The 12,500-nt window shown below is 31.7% G+C and overlaps 2 protein-coding genes across 2 annotated transcripts in view; both read left to right on the top strand.

The window, feature by feature from the left end:
• Positions 1-934, top strand: part of LOC131943822 (G-protein coupled receptor 52) — a 1,719-nt gene extending 785 nt beyond the window's left edge. The window contains exon 1 of the mRNA XM_059304115.1: positions 1-934. This exon is cut by the window's left edge and continues 785 nt beyond it. Coding sequence (XP_059160098.1) covers positions 1-709 — 709 coding nt within the window. The 3' untranslated portion in view covers positions 710-934.
• Positions 935-7,244: 6,310 nt separating this feature from the next.
• On the top strand, positions 7,245-10,405 carry LOC131943823 (uncharacterized). The gene is made up of 4 exons (XM_059304116.1): positions 7,245-7,424; positions 8,440-8,503; positions 9,093-9,310; positions 10,186-10,405. The coding sequence occupies exons 2-4, from the start codon at positions 8,449-8,451 to the stop codon at positions 10,303-10,305; spliced, it is 393 nt and encodes a 130-aa protein (XP_059160099.1). The 5' UTR covers positions 7,245-7,424; positions 8,440-8,448; the 3' UTR covers positions 10,306-10,405.
• The last annotated feature ends 2,095 nt before the right edge of the window (positions 10,406-12,500 follow it).

Raw genomic sequence — 12,500 nt, 5'->3', positions numbered from 1 at the left:
GCTGAATCGCAAAACTCCCAATTTTAAACTGCCGCTGCGGTGTGTGATCAAATCCGACGGGAAACAGTACATCCTCCGCCGGACGCTCTCCTACCAGGGCGGGCCCGTCAACGACCCCGCCGAGGGGTTCAGGGAGAACACGAACGGGCTCCCGCGGCCTCATTCTTTCAACGTGTTGCGCACAGCCAACGGGTGCTCCCCCCAGCTGGCCAACGGGATCCGCGTCCACAGCAGCTTGAAAGACGAAGGCAAGCAAGTCAAAGAGGTCTCGTTCTCGGAGAAAGACGAAGTTTCCTACATCCACCCCGACGGAATGTCCCGAGTGGCCCGGGAGGAAGTCTCCTACTACAGTAAAGACATCATGAAAGAGATGAGCGCCATGGATTGTGAGATGGAGGAAATCTCCAGATTCGACAAAGAGGCTGTCACCCCGCCGTCCCTACGCAAGGAAAACACCCCCAGCTCCGAAACGAGAAAGGACGAGATCTCGAAACTCTACCGGTTCAAGGAGGATATTTCCAAACTCGCGCACTCGCGCTTCAAAGGGAAGCTAACTCCGCAAAAAGAAAAGGCAAAAAATATACGTAAAGATAAGCCTAGGAAAGGGAGACAAGCGCGTATAGACAACGAAGAGTCTTCTATATTTAGAGTGGACGACGACGAATCAAAATACGACATAGAATCAGACGATGGTGTTTCGTTTGCCTAATACACCGTTCATTTGACACGATATTTTAAAAAAAAATTATTTAATAGTTTTGGAAATTCTTATTGATTTGTGCTATTGTAAAATTGTTTTATTAATTTAGTTCATATAACAATTATAATTTGCTCAAAACCCCCCGAAATTGTCAATTTCGACTGACTATATATACACACAACAACTGATTCTGTGTGATAGGATAAGTGTTTATTGTCTAATTTGGTTTGTACACGTGTTATTTTGAAGTTAAGTGTTTTTGTATTAAAGGATATATATATATATATATATATATATATATATATATATATATATATATATATATATATATATATATATATATATACATATACATATACATATACATATACATATACATATACATAAACATATATATATATATATACATATATATATATATATATATATATATATATATATATATATATATATATATATATATATATATATATATATATATATTATATATATATATGCCAGCTGTTTTGCCCGGTGATCTCAATATGGAGCTACTTGTAAATGTAATGGTGTGATCGTACATGTGTAAATGTTCAACTTCAGAATACATCTGTATAGAGTGGAACTCTTTGTAACTAGACACAGAGAACAGCTTGCCTGCAGAGAGATATCAGCGCTATACGTAGACTTATTAACGCATTCTAGTTTCTGGTATTTGTAGATAAAACAATAACTTTGTTTTAGAGATTAAGTTTTCATGCGCGAAAATAAAAAGAAACAACTCCATCAAGATTGATTAACGTAAATAGTACAAAGTAACTTTGGAAATATTCCAATACTTCCGATAGTCCTGTTTAATGAGTACATTAAATCCGTTGCCTAACGGTCTGTTGTCACCATTTTGTTCAGATAGTGTTTTAAAAAGTTTATACATTCCGCTCGTTAGATTTATATATATAAAAATTTCTGATTTAAATTTTATAAAAAATAAATAAATAGAAAACAGATTTTTTAAAAAGTATTACAATGAACAATAACACAACTCTCTTTTACTACTACCAAATAGCTAATGTTATTTATCTTTAACGAAATAATTAATTTCAAATTAGCTGTTAAATTCTTGTCGTCTTGAAACTGTAACTGATCTAGATAGACATAAGCTGAGGAAATTAAAAAAATTTCTTATTCATACGGCAATGTAAAAAAAACCAATACTGCCTAAATCAAGTTATTCTTTAGTAACAAAAATTGACGGTATTTATGTTTCACCTGTTATAAATTTGCCAAGGGATAACATTTGGCGGAGTTATTAATTTTACTGATTAGTCTAATGATACCGGTAGATTACAATTATAGAAAGCGAGCAGGAGAAAATTTAAAAAAAATCGATTTTTAAAATTAGCCCTACACATCTTTTAAATGGTTGTAAGTTAAATATAACCTAATTAAAAATGAAAATTTAGATAAATAGACAGGTATGATTTTTTTACGACTTTTGATTGAAGAAACTGTTACATGAAACTAAGCAAAATAATGTTTTAGAGTGACGAGTGTAGTTTAGATCCAAATTGCTTTATACATAAAGTTATTCATAATGATGAATTTTTTAAAGGTAATCACTCAAAAATAAATATTTTATTTTGCGAGTCGCACTAGTCGACCCTCATTTATAAATATTTTTGCTGAAGTCAATAAAATAAAATATATTTTAGACTGCCACCGTATTCAAAACAAAAAACGGCAATAATAAAATAATGCATTATTTATAATTATTCATGTATATTAATTTTATTATTTTCTGAAAAGTCTACTACAGAAACATCTTTCCTTTGTGCTAACTAAATGTTCAATGTTAATTTGTTGATGGCTATTGCTGTATATTTGTGATACTAACTATTCTTATCTGTCTCTATATTTCCTAACCCTCTATTGTTGCATTAATATAATGCCCTGATATTAAAATATTTATGAACAATATTTATGTCTGCCATGAGACAGCTCTAATGAACAAAAAAACAAATGGCTTTGGACATTGTTTACATAAGACATTATATTTTTTTTAGTATAGGACTTACATGTTGTAACCATGCCCGTGGGGTTCGTCCATAAATGACCTCAGTTTTTTTTATACTGATTTATTTCTTACTTGGTTCACATCGTAAGCTTTGAGTTAAAAATATGTGGCCACTTTCCTCCACTAAACATGACATCACACATGAACTAACCTTTCACAATTTATTTTAATAAATTTTAATTAAGATGGTCTTACGAAGTGGAACGTCGTGGCCCAGCGGTAGAGCGCTAGTTCGAATCCTGGTTGAAATCAGTAGAACGTCCCTGAGTCTACCCAACTCTGATAGGTACCTAAGGGAAAGTAAAGGCAGCGTGGGCGTAGTGCTGACCACACTATCTCTTCACGTGCAGAGGTCACAGAAACAGGTGAACTCTACTTCACTTGTCCCATGGACCGTTAGGTTAGAAAAGGGAACTTTACTAGTGTTATATCTGGAGATATAAACACACTAGGTTAAATTTTTAACGTTTTGTTTGAACATATCACACCGCTCATCAGGGTTTAGTAATGAACGTTTTGTGAGCGTAAAGATTTCGCACAATAATATATTTATTGATCACTTTTCATTAAAATGTACACACAATTTTATGTTTTAAAAAATAAACCGGTAGTGATCTCCCCTAAACTTTCTCGAACATTCTTATATAAAACAACAGGGGATGGTAACTGGGGATATAGTTATGATTTTTAATCCATTTTAAATACTTAAACTTTTAAAAATAGAATAGAATCTCAGTAAAAAACAATTGCGCACCAAGCGAACGCCTAATAAAGGTGTGTATAATAGTGCGCAATAGTATTAGTACTTAATAAATTTACATTAGTTTTTTGAGAAATCGGAAGTAGCGTAAATTACTACTTCCGTTCAACGGAAATTACTCAAAATTTGAGAGAAGGTAGAGAATTAGATCTTTTACTTACATGTGAAATTTCATTTATCTATCTGAAATAGTACTCATATTTTATATGCTTTTGAAAAATTCAAAGTAGAAAAAGTACCACTTCCGGTTATCGGAAATCGCTCAAAAGTTGATACGGATCTACGATTTTGATAAAATACTTATATATGAAATTTCATCAACCTAGCTGTAACGGTACTCAAGTTATCGTGTTTACACACGGACACACACACACACAGACACACAGACATACGGACAGAATTGCAAAGTCCAGTTTTTCAGACTGGATTACGCATAAAACCTCTTAATTTTGATAAATCTGGATTGATAATTTTTGCCCGATTAAAATAAGTCCTCTATACTTCGGATGTGATGAAGGACTGAGGTGTAATACGGTGAAAATTGTTAAAATTTCAAGTGATTTTTGTGCACGATTACAATACTTTCTCTATACTTCGTATATACGAGAAAGTAAAAAAGCACAATTACAGTTAAAAAACAATTTATAAAATTTAAAAATAATATTATCCAAGTTTGACGTCAACATTTTTTCATCACCCGATCCTCTAAATAAAGAAATTGACCCACTTCCTATTGTGTTTCGTTATTTATGGACGACCCCATGACCCCTTGACCTACTGTATGTAATAAGTATATCATCATTAATTAACTAATTGACTCACTCTATTTTAATTACACGAGGTAAATAACAATTAATTTAACATATATTAAATGGTTCGATTTTCATTTTTAGTGATATTAAATGTTCAAAGACGGCTAAACTGGCAATTCATTGATAGAAACAATTATTATTTGTTATACGAATAGATAAGCTGTTTATTACTAATTTTATGTGTTTCTATCAGTAGTACTCATATATTTTTTTTCCACCTATTTCCACCTATAATTTAAAAATTTCATCAGCATTCGGCTAGTTTTATTTTCATTTGGATTTGTTTTGCTAAATGTATTAAGAAATAAGCGCAATGTTTATAATTTTACTCTGCCAATTGATCCTTCAGAAAGGGCTACAAAATATTTTCTTGCAACTTTTAACAACTCTTTTTTTCGAAACAAGATGTAGATCTAGTAATTTAAACAATATGGTTCACAGAAATAACACATGATTATGTTTTTAGAGTGAGAGGTTGTTTATTTATTTGATCTTTACTGACATACCAAAAACAGTTAAGTATTAGATAATATTTGTATACGATTGACAAAAAAATGACATGAAGAACAGTGTGATTTTGTCAGAGTTATTTATGTCATTGATTTATGCTGTTATATTGATATAACAATATCGTGATATTAAATATAATGTTCTGTTTCATGGTTTTTCTCTTGTTTAGAAAACTTTTTACTTTTAAAGATCTGAATTAGGTACTAAATGAAACTTGGTGAGTTTATGAATCTCACATACACATATAATATGATAATAAGAAAAGTTACCACCAAACTGGCTACACATAATTAATACTATCGTTAAAATTGATTAAAAATGTAGTGTAATTTGTATAGCGAGCCAAATATAATTGATAAGCCGGAGGTAATACTTCATGTTTGGTTTTTGGGCCCAATATTGGGCCAGTCAGGGTAAGAATCTCGAGTTCGAACCCCCGGGCAGACGAGGCTCGTTAACTGGGGACAGCCACTCTTCTAGGAGAGACAACTCCAAAATCAAACAACCGCTGCCTTGTAGTTTGTTCTTGGCTGGACAAAGGTTATGGAAGCAAATCCATAAAGAAAAGCAGGCTCAAATCGGATTCAATGGCCTCAATGGCGCATAACCAGTTGACACGTATACTTAATTGTGTTAGAGGGGATCCCTTCCACCACTAAAATTAAGAACCAAGAAGAAGAAGAAAAAGATGGTAAAACGTCGTGTTGTGGTTAGTGTTGGGGTTATATTTCAATATACATTAAAACTTTTGTCACGACAAATTTTTTGAAAGAGCTACTCGTCAGAATTTACAAGGTCTGTAAAATTGCGCCCTTTTTAGTATTTAAAAGTTTCAAAATTTGCATATTTAGTATAAAGTTTTATCTGAGAAAGCCATCACAATTCTCTTGTGACAAAAGTTTTATTTTCATATGAAGAACAATTACTTAAAATATGGTTGGCGTTGTTAAATAAAGAAACTGCGAAAAAACAGCAAAAAGTAACGAAAAGTAGGTCACGAAAATACCATATCTGTGTAATTTGTAAAGCCGATTTTAAACTTTGGGTGTTTCCGAGTTGATTGAAACTACGATTATCAAATACATGAGAAATACACCTTTCTAACGATGCAATATGCAGTATGATGACGGATATAAAACTTTTCTTAAAGAACTTGTAATATTTGTGAAAAAAAATGATAATTTTTTTTAATTAATAGGGTCATAAAAATGGTATTTTAAACACACATTTTTTTCCATTTAAGTTATAATTTATTAATACGAAAATGGACAAAATATCCAAAAGTGCAAGAAACCCATAATGACGAAAAACCAGGAATTTGGTGATTTTGTAATTAGCATATCCACTTAAACTTGCTGAAAAATAAACCGGGAATGATCTACCCTAAACTTTCTCGAATATTCTTATATTACACTACGGGGGAAGGCAACTCGGGATATAGACATGATTTTTAATCCATGTTTAATTAATTAAACTTTTTAAAATGGAAAAGAATCTCGTAGAAAAAATAAATTGCGCACCTAGTGAATGTGTGTATAATAGTGCGAAATATTATTAGTACTTTATAAATTCTTTTTTTTTGAGAAATTGAAAAAAAAGTAAATTATTACTTACGGTCGAGGGAAATTGAAGACCTTAGTGCTAAAAGTACTTAAGTCACAAAAACAACATTTTGAGATAAATGAGTTCAAAGATTAAAATTTACTATAAAACATTACGTTTTTATATTATTTGTTTGTTTGGAGGAGCAACTTAAATACATTCTTCAGTATTACTATTTGTTTATAAGATAAAGTTAAACTAGAGGAATAACGATCAATGCTTGGTTTGATTTTCACAAAAATGTGACTTAAGTACTTTTAGCACTAGGCTCTTCAATTACTCTAATTTGACAGTTGGCCGAAAAAGTAAATCTTTTACTTATACATGATATTTCGTTTATCTATCTGAAACAGTACTCAAGTTGTAGGTTTTTGAAAAACCAAAAGAATAATAAGTTCCACCTTTCGGTTATCAGAAATCACTGAAAAGTTGATACAGAACTACAAATTTGATATGATACTTATATATAAAATTTCATCAACCTAGCTGTAACGGTACTCAAGTTATCGTGCTCACAGACATACAAACACATAAACACACATACACAAAGAGTCTTTGTCAAAGAAATATCTACAAAATTGCAAATCTCGATTTTTTTTGCACCATTACAATACTTTCTCTATCCTTCGTGTACGAGAAAGTAAAAATGCTTAGTGATTATTTTTATATTCGTTCTCAATACAATTTGACTACAGGACCTAAAATAGACAGGCTTGATTATTTAAAACCTCTTCCATAAAAGCCATTTTGCATTTTATTTTGCGGTGCATTTCCGCGTCATTTAGCACTATTAAAAAACCTGCAAGAAGGAATGCTTTAAATCTATACTGCTAGATTTAATTTAAAAATAATTCTTCTGTTTCATCTGTTCCTTCAAACAGCTGTTTAATTTTACCATCACAAGACTCAAGACTAAAGAATACATAAAAGAGATTTAGTGCATCTTTTACAATTGTTTTATTAATTTTATGAATACTAACAGTCCAGGTAAGGCGATAAGAGAGGTGGTAGATTTTACATAGACAAGACTGAAATGACGAGAATCCTTCCATTATTATTTTTGACATGGATAAAAATCGTTTTTTTTTCGGTTTTATTTTGCTACAAAAGCAGTCATAAAAAATTAAGCCTGAAAATAATTCAGAAATTTAATATTTATAAAAGCAATGATATAAACGCTGCTAATCCAGAGAAAATAAAATAATTTTTTTAGTTTTATTCTACATTTCTATTCATTTTCATCTAACCTAAGTTATAAACTGAAATTTTACTTTTGTAAGACAAAGATTGATTTACTGTGCAGGAACTCCGTTATAAATATGCTGGAACCCCACTTAATAGTTATTTGTTCTATAAACTTTGCCGATAAAATTTTAAAATAAAATAATTTATTTTTTAACCACATGACCAAATTCTGCCATTTTTGTTTACATGTTCTGTGATACAAATGTAAACAAACAAATTGTTTTTAGCATTTTAAATTTTTTTTTGTTTGATTATCAAAAATACTAAAAACATTGATTACATTCAATCTTTAGTAAAGTACATCAAAAACATCAATCAGTCATATTTTTATAACAGTATTTATTTTATTAACATCAGTTATGATTTTTTAAAAATTTAATAGTCCTTTCGTATAATTTCGAGTCTATCCTCGGTTGTTTCTATTGGAAGGGTGTAAAACGATTAACGTTATGAAGGATATTGTGAATGTTTTGGAAAAGACCTGAAGTACATGTTGTTATATAGCGCAGACATTTTGTTCACATTTAAATAATTCAGTTTTAGAAATCAATGTCACGCGTCTAAGAATATTGGAGTGGCAATGTATTGATGAAACCCTCTTGAATTATTGCGTCAGACTTTCTTCTGAGACCGCGGCAACGCATGGGACAGGCACGCTAGTTTGATATATTTACTTTAAAAAAAAACTTTACATTATGCAGTTTGGGTAAACCGGTTCTAAACATTTTAAAAATTCTGAATTTTGTTTCTTTGACAGATTGCTTAGATGGAGAAAGTTTTCGCCTTTTTGACTCTATTCCTTTGCATTGCATGTCTCCCTGGTAAGTTTAATTGTCGTCTAGCTAATGTTTACGTAATGACGGGCAACACCTCAGAAGAAAGCATGGCTGCTAACGTAAAATTCCCGGTCCGATGAGGAATCGATTGCTGGATACATCGACCCATATGCGAGAGAAAACTCCGAAAACCAAAGTTGGGTTTCCCACTGGCGGATTCTGCAAACGAAGCTGGTACAAAATAATTGCTTTGGACTATATTGGTCAAGGTCAATAGAGGGATCATGATGTGTAGGTACTTCATGACCCCCCCCCCCATCTGATGCTTGGCTTTTTCATTTCTCTGGGCGCAACTATTTTCTCCCCAGTCATAAAAAATCTAGGGCTAGGGCGGGTAATGAAAACGGCAGGAAATTTTCGGCAATTTTTAATTTTTTTTAGACTTAACTCTTTAGTTTATAACCATATGCTAGATATGATAGCATAAATAAGCATTTCGTCTAATTATGTAATCTTTACCCCCCATGCCCTTAAGTACCTATCATACACTTTCCTGTCGTTATTAAGTAATTTTGAACACAATTCACAAGAAAAACGTTTCGTAAAATTACGTGTACTGTTTTTTTCCCCCCAGAGAAGATCGTCAGCTCAATTTATAATGCGACAATCGAAGGCTTTGAGCGAGATTGTGAAGCCAACAATTGCCGCTACACTGGCAGAATTCTGGCAAGTTTGTCTGTGAAAGGATGGGCTGAAACAAACTCAGGCCCCAGGCTCATGGTGGCTCTGGGCTATTGCTATGGTGATAAGAATGAGGTTTCATCATGCTTATCAGAGGGCGCTGATCCAGGGGTAAGTTTTTGTTGTGTGTATGCTGGTTGTAGTTGATGTCTAGGAACATGGGGGAGAAGGTGGTTATTCGAATTTATTTTTACAAAAATTGAAGCAGTGAAGATGGGGGTATCTATATTTCGTTAAAAATTGTTGCAATAAAGATGCGGGTGGTTATTTCTAACAAACTGTGGCAACGAAGGTGAAGGAAGAAGCTCTTCACCTCATTGTTCCCAAAAATTTTATTTAACCTTTAAAATTATAAAACTACTCTAATTAATAATACGCACATTATAATTTAAGCCTGTGTTTTCATAGGGACCAAACCCTTACGTATATTTTGTATTTACTGTACTTGAGCCCACTCTATACCTGCTCGTGTATCATGCTGTTGATGTTATGTAGTTTGTGTTGGTTTTTTGTGTGTTAAATATTATTGTCTAGTTGCTTAGGCTGATAAAAACAGTCGCAGTTCTAAAATGTTTTACAATCAGAGTTTCTTCCAGGCATCTCCCCCCCCCCCTCCCCGAACGAAATGGAATTTATATAGAAAACATATACTTTTACTAGTGTCCGACCCCCTCCCTCCCGCGGAAAATGTCGTCCGCCCTCCCCCCACGAGAATATCAAGTGCCCTCTCCCCCCCCCCCCCCCCCGAAGAAAAAAAGTCTGGAAAAAACACTGTTTACAATACAATATTAAAACGAATGTATGCAGATCGCCAAGATTTATGTCAACTGAAACAAGACAGAAGAGAACTGATACAGAAGAAAACAAAATTTCTATAGGTTAGGAGAGCTTTAGAAAAGGACACCAACTCTATGACAGCTACGCCCAAAATCGCATTACCGATAAAACGTATGCATTTGTTTAATTTAATCTTTGTTTGTTTTCAGTTGTGCATGCTCACGATTTATCCCTGTAGCTCTGATGGGGAAGTGGGACCTTGTCTCACTGAATGTAATGAAATAGGTGAAAATCAATCGAAATTCACGTTCTACCCCTTTGTTCTATAACGCCTTGTATCAGATTGTAGTGCAGGAAGTACCCTCGGGTGAAGAGCCGGGTGGAATTGTACACATTAGTAACGTGTTTGATGCTTCCATAAAACCGGGTAAGTGGTAGATAGGCCAAGTATATCTATATCTATATCTATATCTATATCTATATCTATATCTATATCTATATCTATATCTATATCTATATCTATATCTATATCTATATCTATATCTATATCTATATCTATATCTATATCTATATCTATATCTATATCTATATCTATATCTATCTATATCTATATCTATATCTATATCTATATCTATATCTATATCTATATCTATATCTTATCTATATCTATATCTATATCTATATCTATATCTATATCTATATCTATATCTATATCTATCTATATCTATATCTATATCTATATCTATATCTATATCTATATCTATATCTATATCTATATCTATATCTATATCTATATCTATATCTATATCTATATCTATATCTATATCTATATCTATATCTATATCTATATCTATATCTATATCTATATCTATATCTATATCTATATCTATATCTATATCTATATCTATATCTATATCTATATCTATATCTATATCTATATCTATATCTATATCTATATCTATATCTATATCTATATCTATATCTATATCTATATCTATATCTATATCTATATCTATATCTATATCTATATCTATATCTATATCTATATCTATATCTATATCTATATCTATATCTATATCTATATCTATATCTATATCTATATCTATATCTATATCTATATCTATATCTATATCTATATCTATATCTATATCTATATCTATATCTATATCTATCTATATCTATATCTATATCTATATCTATATCTATATCTATATCTATATCTATATCTATATCTATATCTATATCTATATCTATATCTATATCTATATCTATATCTATATCTATTTCTATATCTATATCTATATCTATATCTATATCTATATCTATATCTATATCTATATCTATATCTATATCTATATCTATATCTATATCTATATCTATATCTATATCTATATCTATATCTATATCTATATCTATATCTATATCTATATCTATATCTATATCTATATCTATATCTATATCTATATCTACTATATCAATATCTATCTCTATCTCTATCTCTATCTCTATCTCTATCTCTATCTCTATCTCTATCTCTATCTCTATCTCTATCTCTATCTCTATCTCTATCTCTATCTCTATCTCTATCTCTATCTCTATCTCTATCTCTATCTCTATCTCTATCTCTATCTCTATCTCTATCTCTATCTCTATCTCTATCTCTATCTCTATCTCTATCTCTATCTCTATCTCTATCTCTATCTCTATCTCTATCTCTATCTCTATCTCTATCTCTATCTCTATCTCTATCTCTATCTCTATCTCTATCTCTATCTCTATCTCTATCTCTATCTCTATCTCTATCTCTATCTCTATCTCTATCTCTATCTCTATCTCTATCTCTATCTCTATCTCTATCTCTATCTCTATCTCTATCTCTATCTCTATCTCTATCTCTATCTCTATCTCTATCTCTATCTCTATCTCTATCTCTATCTCTATCTCTATCTCTATCTCTATCTCTATCTCTATCTCTATCTCTATCTCTATCTCTATCTCTATCTCTATCTCTATCTCTATCTCTATCTCTATCTCTATCTCTATCTCTATCTCTATCTCTATCTCTATCTCTATCTCTATCTCTATCTCTACTCTATCTCTATCCTCTACCTCTATCCTCTACCTCTATCTATCTCTATCTCTATCTCTATCTCTATCTCTATCTCTATCTCTATCTCTATCTCTATCTCTATCTCTATCTCTATCTCTATCTCTATCTCTATCTCTATCTCTATCTCTATCTCTATCTCTATCTCTATCTCTATCTCTATCTCTATCTCTATCTCTCTATCTCTATCTCTATCTCTATCTCTATCTCTATCTCTATCTCTATCTCTATCTCTATCTCTATCTCTATCTCTATCTCTATCTCTATCTATCTCTATCTCTATCTCTATCTCTATCTCTATCTCTATCTCTATCTCTATCTCTATCTCTATCTCTATCTCTATCTCTATCTCTATCTCTATCTCTATCTCTATCTCTATCTCTATCTCTATCTCTATCTCTATATCTCTATCTCTAT

The sequence above is a fragment of the Physella acuta genome, unplaced genomic scaffold (assembly GCF_028476545.2).
Source record: "Physella acuta isolate Inbredline_101_S28 unplaced genomic scaffold, ASM2847654v3 ptg000467l, whole genome shotgun sequence".
Classification (NCBI taxonomy): Eukaryota; Metazoa; Mollusca; class Gastropoda; family Physidae; genus Physella; species Physella acuta.
This window is presented reverse-complemented; position numbering and strand designations above follow the sequence as displayed.